Source organism: Perognathus longimembris, chromosome 3 (genome assembly GCF_023159225.1).
Source record: "Perognathus longimembris pacificus isolate PPM17 chromosome 3, ASM2315922v1, whole genome shotgun sequence".
NCBI classification, from domain to species: domain Eukaryota; kingdom Metazoa; phylum Chordata; class Mammalia; order Rodentia; family Heteromyidae; genus Perognathus; species Perognathus longimembris.
Window position 1 is genome coordinate 90,480,891 of NC_063163.1, and position 23,953 is coordinate 90,504,843.

At 54.4% G+C, this 23,953-nt stretch overlaps 1 protein-coding gene across 1 annotated transcript in view; it reads right to left on the reverse strand.

Moving 5' to 3' along the window:
• Window positions 1-23,953, reverse strand: part of Galnt9 (polypeptide N-acetylgalactosaminyltransferase 9) — a 45,853-nt gene that overhangs the window by 18,607 nt on the left and 3,293 nt on the right. The window contains exons 2-4 of the mRNA XM_048340928.1: window positions 9,229-9,409; window positions 3,046-3,212; window positions 1,256-1,430 (exon numbers count right to left, since the gene is read on the reverse strand). Coding sequence (XP_048196885.1) covers window positions 1,256-1,430; window positions 3,046-3,212; window positions 9,229-9,409 — 523 coding nt within the window. The remainder of the gene's footprint in view (window positions 1-1,255; window positions 1,431-3,045; window positions 3,213-9,228; window positions 9,410-23,953) is intronic.

Below are 23,953 nucleotides of genomic sequence, written 5' to 3' on the forward strand. Positions count from 1 at the left end.
TTCTCCCCTCCCTCCAGCGAGAGCCCCATATTTGTTTACCTGCCTCTCAGCCCGTGGGGAGGGTAACTAATTAGTTAGCAAAGGGCAGCAGGAGTGGAAGACTGTCGGCAAATGCCACATCATTAATCACACAGGGTTTTAGTGGGCGACTTGGGGAGGGTGCTATTTACAGATAGATAACTGGGTTTCCATTTGTGGAAATTAAAGTTACACTCTTTAAAATTACATTTGGATGCGGAAGCCCTGGTTTCCTCCAGCACTGGCAGTGCCTGGGGGAGCTGAGGACGCAGCAGGCCAGGGAAAGGCTTCTAGGCCTCGTGGCTCAGTGCACGGCCCACGGCTACCGCTAAGGAGGCTGCTGCCGGGGGCAGACACAGAGTGGCGGACACAGCATGTCAGCAGTTGAGAGGAGAGTGAGGAAAGGGGACTCACCTCACAGAGTGGCAGGGGAAAGACAGTTCAGGGATGTGAGAGGAGAAGGAGGAAGCTGAATCCCTATTGGACGCTTGCTAGGCACAACTGAGCCTCAGTCATGGTCCTAAGACAGGATCCACTGACAGGCCAAACCAACTGGATGGAGCCAACCAGCAGGAGCTGAGAAATGGGAGACTCGCTCACCCAGGGGACCTGCAGGGCAGGACATCACACAAGCACAGACAGACTGAGGTCCAGGGCAGTCTACAGCTAGGTTCTCCGCTGAGCTGAGTCAGGAAGACTGATGCAAAACCCCTGACGTCCAGCTTCTTTGGAAAATGGGTCAGAAGGGGGCTGGGGAGGTAGCTCACTGGTACAGCACTCACTGGGTGTGTGTGAGGCCATGGATGTATGCCCAGAACAGCAGGGAGAGACAGAAAGAGAGAGGGAAAGGAAGGGAGGGAGGGATATAAAGGAGGGGAGGGAGGGAGAGGGGCAATGGCTTGGTGCCGCAAAGTCCCACATGGCCCTGCTTAGGATCTGTAGACACCTCTCTGTGACTCAGCTTAGAGCTCAAGAGAGGATCATGTTAGCCATCCGTGGAGGCCCTACATAGGTCCTGATACAGCAAAGAAGGGAGAAGGCAGAGGGGCAGTGAGAAGACAGGGGTGAAGATGGAGCCATGCCAGGGGGCACAGGAGCCCCCAGGGGCAGAAAGGGGGATACGCTCCTCTAGAGACAGGCCTCAGCTATTCTGAAGAGCAAGTGACCAATGACAGGACCCCAGGACCTCCAGCCCAGGCCTTCCAGTGGGGTGGAGTGGGTGCTCCCTGGCCCTTACCAGCCTGTGTTGAACTCCACATGGGCATCGAAGAAGCCAACTACAGGCGCTGTGGCCACCTTCCAGCCCTGCAGCCGCGCCCGGATCAGGCCCTCCCGGCGGCTGTTGCGCACGACCTTCACCAGGCCCGGGTACCTCTTGTGCACATACTGGTCCAGGCTGAATTTGAGCTCCACTGTGGGGAGAGAGCAGTCTCAGTACGCGTGTGGGGAACACATAGCCAGACACTGGGGCCTTGGCCCTGCATCGACAGTTCATAGATGTTTGAAGCCCATTGAGGCTGGGTGACATGGACACAGCCAAGGGGAACACAAGCCATGGGAGCAGGAGAAAATGGCACAGGCCACAGCCACAGGGGGCTGAGCAGAATAGGGTCCAGCCACACTGGGGAAGGTGGCTCAGCCTTAAGTGGGGAAGTCAGGCCACAACCTGCACGGACCGGGCATCACATTGAGAGAAACAGCCAGTCAAAGGACAGTGCACCTTGATTGCTCATAAGTGGCCTCTAGAGCCATCAAACTCAGGGTCAGACAGCAGGGAGGGGGAGGGGCCTGGGGAGGGGCTGGGGCAGATGGGGGTGGGCTAGGGAGGGGCTGGGGCTGAGGAGGTGTTGGGGCAGCGGTTTGGTTTGGGAGGGTCAAAGGGGATTTGTGGATGGGTGCTGATGAGGACAGCACCACACTGCATTTCCTCAACACCATCACTGGCCCACTTAAGTACAGCTCACATGGTAAATCATGTACATTTTAGCCCAGTTAAGAAAAGGAGTGAATCCCTGACATATCCCACAATACAGAGGAAATGGGTCCTAAATCCAGTGGCAGTTCCTCCAGGACCGAGGCAAACTGTTCAAACAGGAGCAATGGGCTTGAGCCAAGACTCCATGCGGCCAAAGGGCTGACGGACTCTCCCAGGAGGGTGAGGGGGGCTGGGGGGGGCCCTCCTGGGAGGGTGAGGAAGGATGAGGGACCCTCCTCTCTCGGGAGGGTTTGGGACTGGCATCCACCAGGACCACCTGGTGCCAGGCCCCTGCCAGGTATCCATTAAGATGACCCAGTTCTGGGCCCTGCCATGCATCTCAGGACAACCCAGTGCCAGACCCCTACCATGCACATCTACCAGTGTTGGGGATTCATCTTGGCCTTAAGGGGGGAAGGGCAATGAGAGCGCTCCCGAGATGCCGCCCTTCCCCCAGCCCTGGGGCAGTGTGGAAGTGAGCCACACCTATCTCCTTCTGGGTCTGGAACCAGAAGGGATGCTTTGAGACCATCCCCTACCTTGTGCCAGCGACCATGTATGCTCCCTTTTTCACGGGCTTTGCCCAGAGGGCAGTACTATGGGAAGTGACGTTAGCCCATGAGGGAGGTCCTTGGGAGCTGCTCTTGGATGGACAAGCTCGCCAGCCTATCGCCAGCTCATGCTCAATCCTCGTCATCATCATTATATTACTGTAAGCCCCTCCCGATTAAATCAGATTGCTCTCCGAAGCGTCTCTGAGATCCGTCTGCGCCTGGCTTCCTTGGTGGGTAAGGAGGGAGGAAAAGGGGATCTCGTTCAGCCACGTGCACTTTAGGCTTGCCCGTGTCCCTTCGCTCCACCTTGGCCGCCCACGGGTCGGGAGCCCAGGGGAGAGGGTGAAAAGGGGAGCACTGATAAGGGAGTAAGCTTAGCATCCCCGCACCAGGGGAGGTAAATCTAGCCCGGCACACCAGGATGACCAGGTACCAGGCCCCTGCTGTGCATCCACCAGGACTCCCGGTGCCCGGCCCCATGTTGCTGATGGCACTCACCATTATCACTGTTGTCATCCACCAGGATGACCTCCTTCAGGAGCTGGGAGGGCGTGTGGTTGACCACGCTATGCACAGAGCGCAAGATGACTGAGAGGGCCTCGTTGACAAAGATGAAGACCACCGACACCTGGGGCAGGTCTTCGGAGTAGGTCATCTGTCTGCACCTGCAGGAGGCACTGTGCTCAGTGGAGGCCGCGATAGCCACGTGGGAGCAAGGGACTGCAGGAGGCTCAGCCAGCCAGGTCCCAGGGCCTGCCTAGCAGAGGGCAAGGCCATGCCACAAACACCATGGAACCTAGGAGGATCACATTCCTGTGGAAGCTGCAGCCTCTGTGTGAGCCTACACCTGCACGCTACAGCCTTCTGGGCAGGATGGAGGCTGGAGCAGGATGTTCATTCAAGTCCTGCAGCCCCACACTGAACCTTTCCTCTCACTGTGTGGGAAGAGGACCAGTGGGGTCCAGCAGAGGTCGAGGGGCTATGGAGCCCGAGCACATGATTCCCTTAGCTCAACCCAGCAATGCCCATGGTCTCAGAGCAGTGCCCATGGTCCCAGAGCAATGCCTGTGGTCTCAGAGCAGTGCCCATGGCAATGCACGTGGTCTCAGAGCAATGCCTGTGGTCTCAGAGCAGTGCCCGTGGTCTCAGAGCAATGCCCATGGTCCCAGAGCAATGCCCATGGTCTCAGAGCAATGCCCGTGGGGTCAGAGCAGTGCCCATGGTCCCAGAGCAATGCCCGTGGTCTCAGAGCAATGCCCGTGGTCTCAGAGCAATGCCCGTGGTCTCAGAGCAGTGCCCATGGTCCCAGAGCAATGCCCGTGGTCTCAGAGCAATGCCTGTGGTCTCAGAGCAATGCCTGTGGTCTCAGAGCAATGCCCGTGGTCTCAGAGCAATGCCCGTGGTCTCAGAGCAATGCCCGTGGTCTCAGAGCAGTGCCCATGGTCCCAGAGCAATGCCCGTGGTCTCAGAGCAGTGCCTGTGGGCTCAGAGCAAGACACTACAGAGATTCTGAATGTTAGCTGAGAGGCGGGGGCTCCTCTCCATCAAGACCTTCCCCAGGCTGTAGGAAAACAAAGGAGCAGCGCACTACCAGGCCCCTGAGCGCCTCTCCTGGGGGCTTGGCCACAACACCCATCAATGTTTATGGGGATGCCCTTGGTGCCCCTGCAGGCACAGCGTGGGCTGAGAGCAAGTGCCTCCCAGGGAGTCACAGCCTTAGTGTGAGAGACAGCGGCATGCGGGCCTCCTGCCAGGGACACCACTCAGCCTCAGCACAGACAGGAAGCTGTAGCCCCCAGGAGCCATGATGGCGTTTCTGGGAATATCGGCTGGAGAGGTTCTCAGAAGGCAGGCCACCAGGGAGCCCGTGTTCTATGCAGACATCTTCCCCAGGCCTCTGCCTTGCAGAACATGCCAGGAGCTCAGAATCCTCAACAAGGCAGCCATGGGATGTCCACCTGCCCACGGCCAGCCATAGAGCTGAGCGGGAGCAGCCATGACTGGGCTCCTACTGCCCTCGGCCAGGTCTCCTGTGGGGCACAGCGGCCCTGGGGAGAGGGGAAGGCTGAAGCTTATGTCTGGGGGCCTGGGGGCATTTCACCACTAACACAGAGCCTGTGTCCTACTTTTGCTGAAGGGCCAGGGACAGCCTCACAGTCAGGCTCTGAATCCAGCAGATTCACCGCTCCATTCACGTCACCGGCCTGGTTGCTGCATGAACTTGGGCTTGTCCACAGCAGGAACGAGTGTGGCTCTAAAAGTGCTCCCTCTAGGACCCCAGGCCCCACAGGGGTATGGCCCTCCAACAGCCAGAAGGGCAGGTCTCCCACAGGTCCCACCAAGGCCAGGACCAATAGCAAGAGGCCATGTGAGCTGGACGAGGAGGAGTGTGGCCCGGGCGAGGCCTTGCTGGCTGTAGCACCAGCCCTGGAAAGAGGGAAACCTGGCACGTGTCACCTGTTCTCTCTCATAGGCAACAGCTAGATCTAAAACATACTAGGACATGATAAATCACACAGGAAGTACTCTAGGCAGGCACAGAGTGAGACCAAAGGAGGATATACTCTTAGGGGAGGAACACAAAGATGGCGTGCCTATGTGCCTCTAATCATACAAAATAATATTTATCGAAATGAACTCCAGGAAATGGAAACAGAAGGGTTTTTTTTCCTTTTGTATTTTTTGTATTCCTTTCTTTTTGTCTTATTTGCTCATTTATCTGTCTTTGGGAGGGTAAAGGGGGCACAGAAATGGAGTGACAAAGGGTAAACAAAAGTAGCAGTGATACTCACTAGACAATTGGTTGAAAATGAACTGTGCACCTAGTGGGTAGGGATGGGAGGGAAAACCTGGGAGACAGCGAGGGAAGGGGTAACATTGTTCAAAAAATGTGCTCATTACCTGACTTATGAAACTTTAACCCCTCTGTACATCACTTTTACAACAATCATTATACAATATTAACCAGGGCTGGGGGTGGTGGCACAGCATACACTCTACAGGCTGAGGCTGGAGAATTGTGACTTTGAGGACAGACTACATAGTGAGACCCTGCTTCAAAGAAAAAAGAAGAGAAGAGAAAGGAGGAGAAATGGAAGGCAGGTAGGCAGGCAGGGAGGAAGGAGGGAGGGAGGAAGGGAGGACCTAGGGCGCCTGCCTCGTGGAAGCAGACACAGTCAGGCACAGACACATCTGCCTCCAGGACCCCACGTTTCCCAACTTCTTGTCCTAGATGCCTGCCCTCACCATGCAGACTGGAACCTAGCCACGTTAGATGGAGCAGCAGCATCCACCAAATTGGGCATGGGGTACCCTCAAACCCACCATCCACTAAATTCATTCTTATTAACATTGACAGCCAAGCTGTTGGCAGCTTACGCAATTAATATGCATGAAGACTCTGCAAACATGAAGGGGGCGGCGGATATCACCACGCTGGAATGCAAGGGCTTCTTGGGGAAGGTCATCCATTTTTATGCTACTGTTTAATTTGGATTTGCCAGCTTCCTTTTCCCATCCCACGGGCAAGTCTTAATAATCAAGATCTATGTTGCGTGCTCTGTGGCATAATTAAAGCCTCTGCTTAATTAGAAAAGCTATCCACCTCCAGACAAAGGGAAATCAATGATGTATCTGATGGGAAAACGCTTGAGAACTTTTGTCTGAGTGGATGGAACTGCCTGTGGGTGCTGGAACATGTGTGGGCACACACACATTTGTATACTGCAGTTTCTGACGACCACATGGGCCATTCCTGGATGTAGTCAGGTTCTGGTGGGATGGGTGGCTTCAGTAGGGCTAGCACCCCATTAAGTGGACCTGTATTTAGTTTGCATTCTTGTTTATCTGTCTGACCACCACAGACACAGTTGAGGCCTGAAGACAGGAGGGCCTGACCCAGCGGCTGCTGCCATGTGCTGAAGCCAACGCCCATAGTCACAGCTGGTGTCAGACCCTGTGTCCACCGCTGCTGTCGGTATCGAGGGCCTCCAGCCCAGGGGCTCTGCACACTGTGCATCTCACTTTCTTTCATAGTCCCTGTGGGTCAGGGATTTGGGAGGCTGAGAACCACCATGGGGCTGAAGTCAGATAGGGGCAGAAGCAGACCATGGGCTCTCCTGAGGGCTCCGCTTTGGACTCCCAGGGCTTCCTTGCAGCCAGGCAGCTTGGAGACAGTCAGACTGTACTCAGCTCAGCCCTGGCGGTCATACAGCCCACCTCTATTGGGGTCCAGCCTTTGGACTTGAGCGGGAAGGGCATTGGAGAGCGCGCCCGAGACGCCGCCCTTCCCCCAGCCCTGGGGAATGCGGAAGCAGGCCACAATTCTCTGAGTCCGGAACCAGAAGAACCGGCTTTGCCAGCAGCCCCCAAATTTTCTCGCCAGCCCATGTGCCCCTCAGTCTCGCAGGTTTTCACCCCTGGCGTGGCGCTTTCCAAGTGACGTTAGCTCATGAGGGGGTCCTATGGCAAGCTCACCAGCCTATCAGCGCTCTGGCCGATCACCCTTCTCTCGTCCCTTCCTACCATTAGCCTTTGCCCCGCCCTAATAAATCAGATTGCTCACGAAGCGTCTCCAAGATCCGCGCACGCCTGGCTTTCTTCACGGGTAAGGAGGGGGTAAAGCGATCTCGTACGGCCCCATGCACCTGAGGTCTTTCCTGAGCCCCCCACTCCACCCTGGCCTTACCTGCAGGTCGGGTGACCAGGGGAGAGGTTGAGAAAGGGAGCTGTTAGAAGCATAGCAGAGCCTTGATCCCCGCACCAGGGGCGGCGACCCGAGCCCAGCACACCTCCACTGTCCTTGATGGACAGACAGACACATAAGGCCACTCATATTCAAGAGAAGCATACAGACTGCAGCTAAGACCAGAAGAGGAATATTCACATCGGTGTTAGGAAAATGTGACCTGCCATGTGGTTACTGTTAGGACGGACTCCTGCATCAGGACAGCAGCTCCTGTTTCCTACCACGTCTACCCCAGCTTTCTCCATGTCATCGCAAATGTGTGTCTTGAATATCTGTGGTGTGCTGGGAGGTGGGGCCTTAGGGAGGCCATGGGGTCATGGGGTGGGAGAAAGTGGGATTTGGGCTTTTAATAAAGGACTTTGGTGCTCTGTCTTCCCCTTACCCCCTTATGTGAGGACCCAGGGGCACAGCAGGCTTTGCCCTGATATCTAGCATCCAGCCTCAAGCATGGTGAAATAAATTCACCACTTACAAGCTGCACCACAGGGTTGTGGGGCCTGCCTGTCCACTGGCTGACTTTTTATTCTCAGCACCTCCAGCAGCATCCCAGCACAGTCTCCTAGCTGGCTCTGGACCCGGATCTCACTGGCCAGACCTCTCTCTCTGGCTACACCCTGGACAGGAGCTGTCCCCAAGCAGGGTGAAACCAGTCAGGAGAGAGAGATGGCCAGAAAACTGAGCAGTGACCTCTGATCACACTTGCTCTGGGAGGCCTTCCCCTCCAGCAGTGTCCCAGGAAGGGGGCTCCTCCACACCCCTCCTTTCCAAGTGTGAAGACCCCTGCCCTAGAGCCACAGTGAGGGGGGCAGGCAGGGCTCACAGCTCACAGCACACACCCTGAACCTTCTTCTGACCTAAAATCTGAAGTCAGAGTCCAGCTCCCTGGCCGGCTCAGGATACAAATAATTCAGACTTCTTTAGAGTTAAAAAAAAAAAAAAAGCCTGCAAGAAAAGAACCAAGCATCAAACATACAAAGGCATTCTGGGATTTAAAAATAGCACAGCCGCCAGAACAGGCCTGGAGGTGCAGGCTACAGACTCAGCCTGGGACCCCATGGCTGCGGGATATAGCCTGGGAGCAAACACTGCAGGGCCTGGGCCCTCATGGCTACCTGCCCACTACCACAGGGGACCCCGAGGCTTCAGCTGCTTTCTACCCTCATCCATGCACAGTGCCAGTCGGAGGAAGGCACACCCTCCAAAGCACACCACCCAAGGGGTGGGACCCGGGGACCAGACTCAGAGATGGGGAGGGTGGAAGGGTGCAGCTGCCTCAGCCTCTCTCAGCCTTCTGTAGCCTCATCCTTTCCTAACCCACAGAGTCCTGGCCTCGTCCCTCCCCACCCCACAGAGCCCTGGCCCCAGAGACAATGAGGGGCTGAGGAGCAGAAGGCAGACCTCATCATATCAGCCTTCCTTCCGGGATGAGTCAGACTCACTCACACTGCCACCAGCCCTCGGCTCACAGCAATCTTGGCCCCAATTGCCCAGCCCTAGCACAGTGCCTGCTCAGCTGCTGCCCAGGTACCCCCTCTCAGGACTCCCCTCCTGCTGGTCTCCAGGTAGAAAGAGAGGAGCCACCACAGTGACTTTCAGGCCCAGAGGCTGTGGATGTCCATCCTGGCTGGTCCCTTAAGAGGCCCTTATTCAAGTCCAGCTGTCAGGCGCCTGGAGTGCTTTTGAAACATAACACAATGGTGGGGGCCCAGAGACTCAGAGACTCGGTCCTCAGTGACGAGTGCAAAGCCACAGCAGCAAGGGAGGTGGCTCATCTGCATCTCCTGCTGCAATGGGGTGGCGTGAGAGATCAAGTGGTAGACAGACCTTGACGGAAGGGTGGAGCATTTCAGACCCACAGACTTGCTGAACAATACCCACATCCTGCAGAGGCACCCCCCTTGCCCTGCGGCCTGAGAGGCCACGGCTTCACTCACCTCTTGGGCCTGTAGTCGGGGATGGTCCGATCCAGGGAGATGCGGTCACTGAGCTGTGCATTGTACCCAAACTCCTCGAACTTGCCTTCTGTCTCTTGGCTGTCATCCCGTAGGGTGGCAGCCAGGCCCCCTTGGCCCAGGCCACCCGGCCCCTCCACCAGCCCAATGGGCTTGGCAAGGCCTGGAGGGACAAGAAGGGTCAGGTCAGAGGATCCCAGGGGCTAACCATCGAAGACTCCTGGTGTTCCCCAGGGCGCTCTTGCAGGATCCAAGCACTGGCTCTGGAAAAGCCAACTGCAGAGTTGGCAGAGGAGGGGAGCAAGCCACACACAGTGGCTCCAGGGACACGGATGGGGGGAGAGGTCACCAGATGTAACCTGCCACAAGAAGCTGCCTGGCCCTGCACTTCAGTGGGACTGCAGGAGGGGAGCCATGGGCCTCTCTGGGCTCTGCGTTCCCTCTATAAGCCTGTATCATTCAAACTCTTTTGGAGTCTGTGCAGGAAAGGCTTTGCTCTGACACTGCAGCCATGGAGGGAACAGCAACAGTGTGGTGCTAGGAAAAGAAGCCGGGCACAGAGAAAACCCAGCACCCCAATCCTCTACCCTGCCCCTGGCCACCCGAGGTCAACTGGGTGGGGACTTGAAACTGAGACTGGGCATCCTAGGTAGGTGTTGGCAGGTGTGGGGTGCCATGCAGGTATGAGGTAATAGAAGGTACCAGGCTGGGGAAAGTTCTAGGCAGTTATGTGAACCAAGAGCGCCATGGAGGGACCTGGAGGCCAGGCAGGGTCGGCAGGGATATCACTTGTTCTTGATGTGGGGGCCCGGGCCCTCTCTTCAGAGGGTGGTGACGGGTCAGGGTGTAAGGCAGAGAAAGGCATGCGGATGCTGGGTAGGACCTTTGCCTCTCAGCCACACAGACTGACCTCCCGGCCTCCCTCAGGCATGGAAAGCGACAACCAGTACACAGCAACACACCTTGCACACTGGCCTGGGCAGGGGCTGATGCACAAAGGGTCCCAGCCCAGCCAACTCCCTCTACAGCCAGGGGGCTTTTCCACCCCACATAGCCAAGCCCTCGGGGACCCCTGGGGTATTCTACAATATTCCATGTGAAATTCACAAACCTAGCATCAATGTTTATGCAGGATTGAAGGATACACATTGATTATAAAATTGAAAACTGATGACATAATCATCCCCCTTCTTATTTTATCTTACTATTGCAATGTGTCTGTAAAATTTTGTTGTTGTTGTTGTTTTTTTTTACCATCTCTGCCACACTCACATCTGCAGAGCAAGAGAGAGAAGGAGCGAGGGGTCTACCCAAGGCAGACCAGCAAGCAGCAGCTCCCCATTCAGCCTCAGGCCAGCCAGTGTGGCCAGGGGTTGGGGCCTTGCCTTCTCTCTTGCAAATCAGGCAAAGCAGCTATGTGTTGAAAAATTCAAGTCTTCCAGAAACCAAAGCCTCTGTGTGCGCTCTCTTCCCTGAGCTCCCCACCACTAAGAAAGACCATTTTGCTGGTTTGTGTTCCTCTGTTTGTCTGACTGCACATGTGCTCGATGAGTTTACAAATCCAGTTCTTGCTTTGCCAGCCCAAGACAGGTCCCTGGACTCCTTAGCATGAAAAATGAGTTAAGTCCATTTCCGCCTCTGCCTACGTCCCTGCCCCTGTTCCGCTTTCCCCCATTTTTCTCAGCTATGTTATATTTTTAGATATTCTGGTGGCCACTGTGGTGACTTTAAGAAGAATTCCCAAGGCTCTATTTCTGGGAGCAGGGACTTCAGCATCGGTCCCCTGATGCCCCACCAGGCAAGCACAGAGGTGGGAAGGCTTCTCACCTGGCATGTCTTCCCCAGTGTCGCCCAGAGCAGCTACAGCTAGTGTACAACCACAGCTGGGCTTCCAATAGGCTTGATTCCAATAGGCTTGATCAATAGGATTGATTCCTAACGTAAGAAATGGCCCAGCTCCAGGTGCGCTAGCCCACACCTGGCCCGCAATCCTAGCAATTTCAGATGTGGAGAACAAGAAGGTCATGGTTCTAGGCCAGCCCAGGCAAAAAAAACCAAAACAAAAACAAAACAAAACTCTATGAGATTCCATCTCAACAGAGGGCAGCTGGATGCAGTGGGGCACACCTGTCATTCAGCATCTATGGGAAATCCTCAGGCAGGTAGACTGGGCGGGGGGGGGGGGTGGCTCAGGCATGCCCAGGTGGGAAATGAGACCCTCTTTCAAAAGTAAACTAGCAAAAAGCCAAGCTGGAGACACGGCTCAGTGATAGGCCTGGCAAGCAGAAGGCTCTGGCTCAAACTCCAGTACCACCAAGCAATTAAGTGAGAAGTAAGTCAGCCTTGGCCAAATGTGCCCAGTCACCACCTTGGATATCCCCATGCTCGGCTCCTGGCTCGCTCTGTCACTTCACAACTTTCCACTCTCAGGTCTGGGGCTTCCTTTCTACTTAATTGAAGCATTGTCTCAAAGAACATGCCTGAAGGGTTGTGTGGAGAGCAAACTTTCTGAAATGTCTGAAATAGCATCATCATCATTATTGTTGCTATGTAGTTGTACAAAGGGGTTACAATTCCATCAGTCAGTTATGAGTACAAGGCTTCTTGGTCAATATCACCCTTTCATTCAATGAAAATAGCTTTTACTTCTCACAACTTTGCTGGGTATACAATTCCAGCAGCTCAGCATCTTCTCTCCCTTGATCAGGACCAAGGATGGTAGCAGAGTTCAGTTGTGAGAGAGGAAGGTCAGCTTCCCCCCCCTCCTGCTCTTTCCCTCCTCCTCCCTTCCCTATTCACTTTCCTCTCCCTTCCTCCTCTCTACAGTCTTTGGGGTGTCACTTCCTGGGCATCTCAAATTTGCCCAGGGCACATCTGGAATGGGTTGTAGTTGTATCCAGCCTTCAAAATTACTTTCAGCTTCCACTGAGAGGAGAGTCCCAGGTGAAGCAGGATGGAGAGAACGCCAGAGCCAGCCCCACAGGGGCCTGGGACATATTTTGAGGAAATCTAGGCCTATCAAACATCTTGGATTTGGGGTTTGTTGCCCCAACTCCATCTTCAGCAGAGGTGACAAGGGCTGGCTAAGGTCACCACAGTTGGAGACAGTGAGTTAGCGACAGCCTCATGGACGACCTTCACCTCACTGCTGTGTCTGCACTTTCATGGCAGCTCTCCCAGCACCTGGAGCTGAACCAGAGGAGGATGCACTGGACACAAAGTGATGGAGGGGGACACTCACTGGCCCTGGATGTGCACCAGCGTCCTGCACCAAGGTCTGTGCACCACCACCCTGCACCGAGGTCTGTGCGCCACCCCCCTGCACCGAGGTCTATGCACCATTGTTGGGGATTCATCTTGGCCTTAAGGGGGGGAAGGCGAGGAGAGCGCTCCTGAAACGCCGCCCTTCCTCCAGCCCTGGGGCAGTGTGGAAGTGAGCCACACCTATCTCCTTCTGGGTCCGGAACCAGAAGGGGTAGCTTTGAGACCATCCCCCACCTTGCGCCAGCGAGCATGTGTGCTCCCTTTTCGCGCAGGCTTTGCCCAGAGGGTGGTACTATGGGAAGTGATGTTAGCCCATGAGGGAGGTCTTTGGGAGCTGCTCTTGGATGGACAAGCTTGCCAGCCTATCGCCAGCTCATGCTCAATCCTCGTCATCATCATTATATTACTGTAAGCCCCTCCCGATTAAACCGGATTGCTCTCCGAAGCATCTCCGAGATCTGTCTGTGCCTGGCTTCCTTGGTGGGTAAGGAGGGAGGAAAAGGGGATCTCGTTCAGCCACGTGCACTTTAGGCTTGCCCGTGTCCCTCACTCCACCTTGGCCGCCCGCGGGTTGGGTGCCCAGGGGAGAGGGTGAAAAGGGGAGCACTGATAAGGGAGTAAGCTTAGCATCCCTGCACCAGGGGAGGTAAATCTAGCCCTGCACACCATCATCCTACACCAAGTTCTGTGTGACAGCATCCTGCACACTGTTCACCATTGGGACCCGGTGGTGATGTCTCCTTCCATACATAGCTGCTCTGATATCATCAGTTCCAAATGTGTTAGCCCATATCTCTTGCCCGCCCAGGAGACCCGACCCTAGAGGCTCATCCTAGATGCCTGACCCTGGAGGCCCACCCTGGATGCCTGACCCTGGAGGCCCGACCCTGGATGCCTGACCCTGGAGGCCCGACCCTGGATGCCTGACCTTGGAGGCCAGACCCCAGAGGCCCATCCTAGATGCCCACCTCTGGAGGCCCACCTTGGATGCCCACCTCTGGAGGCCCTCCCTAGATGCCCACCTCTGGAGGCCTGCCTTGGATGCCCACCTCTGGAGGCCTGCCCTAGATGTCCACATCTGGAGGCCTATCCTAGATGCCCACCTCTGGAGGCCTGCCCTGGATGCCCAACCTAGGAGGTCCACTGTGGGAGGGAAAACTGCCATTGTGGAGGCAACCAAGGCAAACTCAGTCCAGGGACTCACTCGAAAGACACTGCCTTGGAATGAGGCCTCATGACCTCTCCCTCTGGGGCAAAGACTCACATTCTGGCTTGAACACAGATCTGCCTGTGGGCCCCATGAGGCCTGCTGTGCTCTGGCTGGGAGGAGGAGGAGAGGACTGGACAGCCTGGAGCTGGGGCTGAAGTCAGAGCTGCCTCCACCGGCCTGGCTTTCCACACTCACGGTTCTCTGGAAACCAGGAAAATCAGCAACAGCTCCACAGATTGAAAACCTATGATTAGATTTCGCCTGTAAGGAAGGCTGAGCATGGGTACCTCCCTGCAGGGCTCCGGCCTCTCATCTTCCCCTATTGCTCTTATCCCACCTTGGCTTCTATCCTGTTTCACAGAGATTCCTTGTAAAGAGGCAGAACTGCTTGATCCCACCAGGAACAGGGGCAGGCGAGATGTCAGGCCAGCCTCCAGCAGCCACAGTCTCCTGCCCATGTCTCACTGTGCTGATGGCTGGGGAGCCGTCTCCCCTCCCCCGCTCCTTTGATGTGTGGGGACCCACACTGAGCCAGGAGGCCCCTCCAGCCAGCGGCCCCAGGCCTTTGATTGGTAAAGGCCCAAGCTGTACTGTTTTATTTCATCCTTCCCACCTGGCTTCTGGCTTCACTGCCAGCCCAGAGCTGGACACAGTGCAGGTCGGTCCTGCCCCAGCCTTCAGGATAAGCAGCTCTGATGAGCAAAAACACTACTGTACCCAGGAAAGAGCAAAAGACTGATTTCTGCAGACTCCTGCAAGCTGAACTATGCCACTGCCCCAAATACACTCAGGACTTAACTTTCAGGATCAATGACTACAGCCATGGCTGGAAACATGGTCTCTGTGAGCTGGGTATTGTTGTCTTATGCCTGTAATCCTAGCTACTCAGGAAGCTGAGATCTGAGGACCATGGTTTGAAGCCACGTGGGCAGGAAAGTTGGCGTGACTCTTATTTCCAATAAACTACTCAGAAAAAGCCGGAAGTGGTGCTGTGGCTCCAGTGGTAGAGAGCTGGCATTGACCAGGTCTGCCAGGGGCTAGGGACAGGGGGTGCTGGTGTGGACCATCTTGCTGGGTGATTAGGAGGTAACCGTGTTCCACCCAGCATATAGGGCCCAGGGTAGCCCAGCCGCCTGGGTTCCTTCCTGGGAGCTCCACTGGCTTTTCTTGTCATCATGTACAGCAGGAGGAGAACTGAGTCCAAAAGTGCCCAGACCTCTGTCCCCACCGGTGAGGAGGGGTTACCAGACCCCTGCCCCAGAGGTGAGGAGGGGCTACCAGACCGCTGCCCCAGAGGTGAGGAGGGGTCATCCAGACCACTGTCCCCACAGATGAAAAAGGGTTACCAGACCACTGTCTTCACAGGTGAGGAGAAGTTGTTTGGCTTGCCGGCCCAGATACTTCTCCTAGCAGAAAGATGCTATGGCCTCCCTCTCAGAAGATGGATTGTGAGAACAATAGGAAACTTGCATCCATTAGCTCAGCTCTCAGACATCTGCCCCCATGATATTCCAGGAAACAGAAGCCACATCTCCAGCCCGCTTTTCTGTAGGTTCTGTGGATGGTGGCGGGGGTGGGGGGAGCACAGAGCCACTCCCCTCACCCTGCACTCACCTTCTCCCCCAGATTGCAGGGCTCTCATAGCCCCACTGAATGGAAGAGACCCAAGGCCAAGCTACAGCCAGAAGATGGGGAGCTGGACACTTCTGGCTGTAAGCATCTCTGAGAACTTCAGAGACTGAGGAGTCACACTGTTAGGAGAAGGTATGGTGTGCACCCACTCACTCACCCCACCGCCCATTCCAGTAGAGGAGGGCCTTGTGTGAGGGGGGAAGGAACCACTCATGCACATGGTTTCCTGGGGGCCATGGCCCTCAGACACCTCCATCTGTCCAGTGCAGCCACTATTTTGATGGAACCTGGGCTCTCACGAGGCATCTTCCATGCCAGCCTGTATGGCTGAAGTACTGAGGAATCCTGCAGGACAGGGACAGGGGCAGTGTGAGACCACCTGGGACCACACAACAAGTTCAAGCCTGACTGGAGGACACATGTGCCTCAGTGTTTTGTTTTGTTTTGTTTTTTTTTTGGCCAGTCCTGGGCCTTGGACTCAGGGCCTGAGCACTGTCCCTGGCTTCTTCCCGCTCAAGGCTAGCACTCTGCCACTTGAGCCACAGCGCCGCTTCTGGCCATTTTCTGTATATGTGGTGCTGGGGAATCGAACCTAGGGCCTCGTGTATCCGAGGCAGGCACTCTTGCCACTAGGCTATATCCCCAGCCCAACATGTGCCTCAGTGTTAATGGCCAGCCAGAGAGGGGCTGGTGGGACCAGGTGGTGACCAGCCCTCCACCAGTATGTCAGGTGGGTATCTCAAGGCATGGCTGGTGCCCTTTCTTTCTCACCCTGCACACAGAGGCTGACGCAGGTAGGTTGGGATGGGTATTACACTCTGTGCCCACAACTGCACTTGCTTTTGACCACCACAGAAAATCATTGTCATTACAGGCGAGGCTCAGTGCGGTTTGAATAATCACCTTTTAAACCACCATGTAATATTCTATCTACCTAACGTGCAAACACTTGCTTGGCGATTCCTATATGCTTACACAGATTGGCCAGTCTATCGATCATTCGATAAACTACAAAGTGTTGTTTACTTCAGGAACAGAGCCACAGGTCAAATGCATGGGTATTTCTATGGATTTTGGTGTCAAATTGCTTTTCAGGGAGGTTGGATTTGTTTGATTTTGCTGCCAGCAATGTATGCTTTTACTTCTCTGGTTAGAAAGACCATTTCTGCTGATGGAAAAGTAATACATGCTTACTGTGGGAATTTCTGAAAGAGCCGCATTTACCCAGGGTTCTATCCCCACAGGAAACCAACTCCAAGGTCCAGTGCGGGCTGTGTGGCGGTAAGCACGAGTGATGCTCACATGCAGCTGCACCCTGCCACTGCACACCCGTGTCTCTGAAGATCCCCCAGGAGCGTCTCTTCAGTGGCTGAAAACATAAAGATGGGACCCATAGCCACATCTCTTAGTGTGTTTGTCCTTCATAAAAACATGCAGGGCATCTCCACACACCAGGTGCTATCCAGGTGGGCAGGCACTGTTGACCCAGGAGCCCCTCGTCTGGACGCCACAGACCACAGGCTGGAGCTGCCTGGCTAGGACCAATTGTGGGCAGCAGCCCCACACCTGGCGTCAGACCTGGGTCAAGATGAGGGTCTGGCTGGCAGAGGATTCCCCGCGTTAACAGGGAGTCAGCGTAGGAGGGGGGGTCTGTGAAGGGGACAAGCAGAGAGGGAGCTTTGAGCCTGTAGAAAATGGGGCAATGGAAGGATCTGGAATCCAGTGGAGTGAGGGAGAGACCATCTGTTGGGACCCAGAGCTCTCTCTGAATTTTTGTGCTCAAGACTACCAGCTTGGGGCTGGGAATATAGCCTAGTGGCAAGAGTGCTTGTCTCATATACATATATGAAGCCCTGGGTTCGATTCCTCAGCACCACATATATAGAAAAGGCCAGAGATGAAGCTGTGGCTCAAGTGGCAGAATGGTAGCCTTGAGAAAAAAAAAAAGCCAGGGACAGTGCTCAGGCCCTGAGTCCAAGCCCCAGGACTGGCAATCAATCAATCAATCAATAAAGAGGGGGAAAAAAAGGACTATCAGCTCTACCACTTGAGCTACAACTCCATTTCTGGCTTTTTGGTGGCTAATTGGAGATAGTCTTACTAGATTTCCTGCCCAGGCTGGCTTCCAACCATGATCCTCAGATCTCAGCCTCCTGAGTAGCTAGGATGACAGGTGAGAGCCACCAGCGCCTGGTTCATTTCTGCTTTTGTAAGTGCTCAGCAGACACATGTGACTCACATAGCCTAGGGCCAGCTGACATCTTTCTCCCACCACAAAAACCTCTGAAGAAGAAGGTTTGGATTTGGAGGCAGCATTGTGTCTTGTGAGAGCAAAAGCAGCTTCTGTGTGGAACTCGGTAGAACCTAGGCTCCCCCCTGGAAGTCCAGCAGCCGCGCTGTAATTGGAAGAGATGGCTCACTTATGCACAAGGCCGGCTAATGGCCACAGTAATTCTGCTTTTATGGAATAATCATTTGAAGTTCCATTCCCATGACCCACGGGAGAGTGCTTTTCTAATTACAAGAGGTAATTTGGGGTGGAGATGGCAGTGTCGAGGCTGGGGTGAGATCCTGTTTATGCTCAGACCTGACGCAGATTGAAAGCAGAATGCCTGCCAGCCAAGGGTGACTCAGGAGCTGAGGAGGACTTGGATCTGTTTCCCACACGTTTCCATCCGCTGCGCTCTGAGAGAACGACAATGAAAGTTCCAGGAGAAATGTGCCATTCTGCATGGAGCTGGTGGCAATATGGAGTGATGGGGACTGGAGCTAATAACAGAGACCCAGGGCTGCATAGACCAAAGTGGCCATTAAAGTCTTCTAAGATTTCAAGAGAAGACAATGCATAGATTTTTATCTCTAAATAGCAGCCACTAATTCATGTTTTGGAAGACCCGAAGTTAACAAGCATGTGTCTGGATGGGTGGTAGGCTGAGTAACGGATCCCAAAGACATTAGGTCCTGTTTCCTGCACTGATTTGCATGGCTGACGGGTTGCTGCAGGAAGGGGAAGCCAGGATGCCTCTGCCAGACATCCCACCCAGGAAGGGCCTGGCTGTCTGTCTCCAGACCAGGGGAGAGGCAAGGGCGTAGATATGGTTGCCAGCTCCTGCCAAGGCCCTTCAAACACCCTGCACCCAGGAGATGCACATCACATTGGGCAGCCCACCTCTTCCACACAGCGTACCTGGGCTCGTGGGCGGCTGTGATTTCCAGCTTGGAAGGAAGTGTGGCTCTCAGGCTCCCTGCTTGTCTTTGACTTCCATCTGTCACAGCAACACACGCCAATGTTCTACACAAGGCAGTAGCCCGAACGTGGAGGCTGCCGTCCCCGGATAAGCCGGGAGGTGCAGGCAGAGGAGAGGCGCTTGCGAGGGGGGACACTGTCCCCACAGTGGGGGTGACTGTCCAGCACCCAATGTGCTGCCCTCGCATGATGCGTCCACTCAGCCACACTGCGGCCTTTCCCAGCACCCGACCTGCGGACCCGCACTTGCTGGGAGCCCACAGGAAGAGCCCTGTGTTGAGAGTTCCCTAAAGGCAGACTAGGTCAGACCGAGCCGTGCCCACCCAGACCACCACCGCAGCCACTTGTAAAAAGCAATGGCAATCTGACAAAGTGAAGGGGAAACTGGAGAGGTGAGAGAGCGCTTACCATTTCCCTTTTCCAAGAGGCATTCTGAATGTTGAAAACCGCCCCTCCAGAAACAGGCCAGCAAGAAGCCAAGGCCCCACCATGTGTGGACACAGCTTTGGCAGGACGACCCTCAAGTCTTGAACTTTGTTTGGGGGGCTGCCCGGACCAGACTCCAGGAGCCCAGAGAAGCAGTCATCCCGAGAGGAAGGGCTCTGCCCCTGCCATGAGTGTCCACTGACCAGCTCGCTGCCAGCCCAGGCACACAAGCAGATGCGGCACCGAGGGAGAACCAACGGGAGCAACAAAGGCAGGCTTCAGAGCAGAGGCCACTTCAGACAGCGGTCCTTGCTCTGCCCTCAGATACATAAGATACCTGTGGTCTAACTTGTGTTCCCTCAAGCAGGAGTCTGCCATTCTCAGAGGGAAAATGACACCCGTTACCTGCCAGGGTGTTTTAGTGGGGCCTCTGATCTGGCTGCCTGCCTCACATAGGGGTGAAGTGAGGGGGCCAGGGGACAAGCAGGACATCTCGCTCGCCCCCTGGCTCCTTTCTCCTCCCATAAAAACACAGACTGGTTTAATGTGCCTGGCTATTAATTTTGATGATCACAAAGTAGAGATAAAAATGAAAGCCCCGGTCACCTCGTAGATAGCGCATCTCCCTCTCCGAGCTTCAATTCCATCCACTCTCACCAGATACAGCAGCTAATTTCATTACAGATAGGTCTTTTAAGGCTCTCCAGGGACCCAAACTAATGACATATTGTCAATAGTGGGAAGACTGACAGTCCTTCTGGAACTGCGAGGTCATGAATATTCTGCAGGACGTACAAGTACCTGTAAAATATCTCCTCATTGAGACTAGCACGGTGTTTGATAAATCTTCAGATGTAGTACTGTGTTCAACTGATATGAATATTTATGAGGCCAAAGCCAGAGGTTGTTGAGTGAGTGGACATGTCTGGTACACAGGACTTCCTGGCTCTTCCCTCCACCGAAATAGCGTGATGTCCAGTGGTCTGTTTCATACAGTGGCGAGAGCCATGCTTCCCCACATGAGGTCTAATGACTGTGGAGGTCGAGGACCCCCAAGTGAAGAGCTGAGACAGTCAAAATAGTGGGTACTTCCCCACCTACTGAAGTGGTATCAAGTCTATGCCAGGGCCTGCTCACCAGCTGTCTGCTTGAATCCTTACCCTGGACTCACTCTCCTGTGCCCACTCAGTTACTGCAGTCACACATGGGGGGCGGGATCCTGGAACCCACACCTTGAGACAAGAGTGGAGGCTGCCCCTCATTGGCTGATCAGGGAACTGCTCCCCTCAGCCTCCTGTGGCCTCTAACAGCAGGAATAACTGCCTTATTCACTCACTCCTGAAGCAGCAGGGCTGTCAGTAGATGCTCAGACAATCCTGTAGATGGATGGATCGATGATAGACTCAGAGAGAGATGGATGGATGATAGACAGAGATGGATAGATAAATGGATGGATAAGCAAATAAATAAATGGGCTCCCAGGTGAAAGGAGATAGAAGCAGAGCCAGGGCACTGTGCTGAGCCACTGCACATGGTACCCTGCATTTGGTCCACCCCAGGAGAAAGGAGCAGGTGGGCCTCAGGTCTGCCAGGGTCTTCCACAGATGCCAGGCCAGAAGACAGCGTCAAGTGTCTTGTTTCTCCCATCTGCTCCTGTGCCAGCCCTCTCCTTCCTCCAACTAAAGGTGCAAAGAGTCTGACTTCCAGCCCAGCCTTCATGCTGGAGAAAAGCTGCCCAACTTCAAGTCCCACTTTCACCCATATTTCAATTTGAGGCAAAATGGGCCCCACCCTGTGTGCCTCTGCTTTCCAGATATTGGTAATGACCGTGATGGAGTCTGCCTCAAAGTGTGTGGGTGGAGAGGGTTCTCTGCCCGCCTGAGGTACCATGGAGACACAGAGTTGTCCACGTTTCTTGGCCATCCCACCCCTACTGCAAAGCACTCAGCATGCCAGTCAGACCATACAAAGGATCATTGTGGCCCCCACGTCAAATGCCTCAGTTTGAGTCAGGGTGGGCAGATGCGGAGTTCAGAGCTGCAGCTGGGTGGTTGGGCCATATGTGCTTAGGGTGAAGGGGGCTGTCTGAAGGCCTCAGACTGTGGAAACCCCTCCCCTGACATAGTATCTGGGACTGGCCAGGTGGGTGTGGTCTGAGTCAGATTGGGGTAGACCACAGAGCAACCAGGGAAGTGGAATGAATTCTGCAGTCCAAAAGGGAGAAGGAAGGTGGCTCACTCCCTAGTGTCAGGGGTAGCAAGAACTTCCTGAAGCCCTGGACTGTGTGGGTCCAATCTGCCTTCTAGCTGCTCTAGCCACTCCAGATGCTAGAGTCTCATAATCAGTGCTTAGTTTTCATCACTTGACATCTTCTCAAATATTTATCCACCCATCTACCCACTCATCTACCCAGCCACTCACCCATCCATCCACTAGCCACCAACTCGTCTATCTATCCACCCATCCACCCACTCATTCATCCACTCATCTACCCACCCATCCATCCACCACCAGCTACCCACTCACCTACCTATCCACCCATCCATTCATCTACCCATCCCTACTCATCCACCCACTCATCTCTCCATCCAACCTACCTATCAATACATATTTATTGAGTACCTATTTTGTTTCAGGTATCATGCACAAATCCTAGTTTGTTCCAATGGTTTCTGAGGGCCAACCATGTGTTAAGCACCGCACCAAGAACTCTGCACTGAAAAACTGTTTCATTTCCTCAATAATCCTATCATGGAGGTGCAGCTTTTTACCTCTCATAGATGCGGAAACCACAGCTCAGAAAGTAGTGACCTTTCCAATATCACCCAGCTGGGATTTAATACCAGATGTGCAGCTCAAACACCTCCCTTTATGAGGCCATCCCAACTTGCTGTCAGAGGAGCTCCCCCGAAGAGCCTGTGAATTTCTGTATCCCTGTTAGCATGCTGCCCCCAAGAACAGGCTGAGAAAGCTGCTACCTCCTTCACACTTAACCATAGACTCTCTGAGGACAGCATGCTCCGAGCCTCAGGCAGACCTACTGGGTATGGTGGCACATGCCTGCCATTCCAGCTACACGGGAGGATCAGTTTCAGTCCAGCTCAGACAAAAATAAATGTGAGAGACCACATCTCAACAGAAACAGCTGGGGCCAGAGTCCAGGCCAGGCAAAAAAGCAAGACCCTATCTAAAAAACAATCTGAGCAACAAGAGCTGGTAATATGGCTCAAGCACCTGCCTAGTGAGCTGGAGGCCCTGAGCCCAAAACTATTAAAAAACAAACAAACAAACAACAAGAGGAAGATGTCAGGGTCTGCCTGGTAGGGTATGTGGACAGTGAAAGCAGAAACAAGAACGGTTAAGGAAATGACAACCAATGCCTTCAACAACCAGCACTCAGCCCCTTCCTTACTAAGCAACAGTGCATGCTGGGAGTGGCTCCCCAAACTCTACCTGTCTCCCTCCCTCACACACTCTACCACTACTGCCTGCTTTGCATAGCAGGTACTGAGCAGCAGGAGGGTAAGCACCAGGACAGAGGCTACCCAGGTGCTGGCAGTGGGGCAGGGGTGGAACAATGCAGTCCTGTTAGAACCCCAACATTCCGCTCCTACCTACTAAGACAGTCTTGTGTGCAAGCCCTCCGTGAACTGCCAAGTGCTCAAGCGCTGGGAATATTAGCAGACATTTTCTAGTTTTCTCAAAATAGTGCTAAAATTGTCCCTTGCCCAACTCAGACATCACCTGCAATTTCCTTACTTGGAAATGAAATCAGAGCTTTCTGAGTTCCAGAGCCCATCTGATAAATAGTTGTGTTGAAAATAAAATAGTCCCTTCTTGCTGTAAGACATGAGAGATACAATGCCCTACCCTTCTCCACTTGGCTTTCAGAAGCCAAGCTCAGCCTCTCCCTTAAGCTCAAGGGCACGCATGAAATAAATGGACTCAGGGAAATGCCTAGGGTCTAAACAGCCCCCCACCCTGGGCCTCATTCAGAGCTGGAAGGGCAGTAGTGGGCTCTGAGTGTGAGAAGGGAGCAGCTCCCACTGGAAGACTTTTTCCAGAGATGGTAAGGCTCAACAGGGAGGGTGCAGTGTCCAAAAGCAACCCAGGCAGTGGCCCTCCCTGGGGGTCTTCTCCCTCTCCTCCCCCTCAGAAAAGGCCAGGGTATTGTCCGTGGGCCAGTCACCCTGAGGCTTGCAGATGGTCTGGGGCCCTGAGTACAGCCCCAGGGCTCTGCTCACACTGAGAGGGCTATCACATCCCCAAAACAGAGGTGGCACTTTTCCACCCTGCAGAATGGGATGAGGCAGCCAGCCTGATCTGATAACGCACATCGCACGATACACACCATACCCTTTTCTGTGAAGAAATAGAGATACAGACAGTATGTATACACACACACACACACACACACACACACACACACACACACACACACTTTGCAATTGCCAATCTCAGCCCCTGACCTTGTTTCTTGGCTGCCTAGGAAAATGGAAAATCCCAGAAGGCCCCCACGTTCCTGCTCACATGGCCACAGCCTGGGCCAAATTCCCTTCTGATCATGAAGCTGTCCATGGTGCTGACAGTCATGTCCCGGCAGACCTGGTCCATAGGACGTGGTCCTCTGCTCTGTCTCCCACCTCATCCAGCTCCCCGGCTCTGAGCTGCCCCAGCACCATTCACCCATGTGAGCCTTCTCTTTGTCTGTCCTGGGAAGGGCCTGGTTTGGAGCAGCTTCCCCAGCTTCCAAAGAACCAGGCCTGCCCACATCTGCACCCAGACCACAGAGACCAGGCCAGACTTCAGAATCCAAACAGCAAGAGAACCGACAGATGCTTCTTGAAGTCACCAAGCTGGAGTCCTCTATTACTGTGGCCCCAGAAAAAGCCCATCTTCCCTCGCAGACCCACCGGCCTTCAATGGGG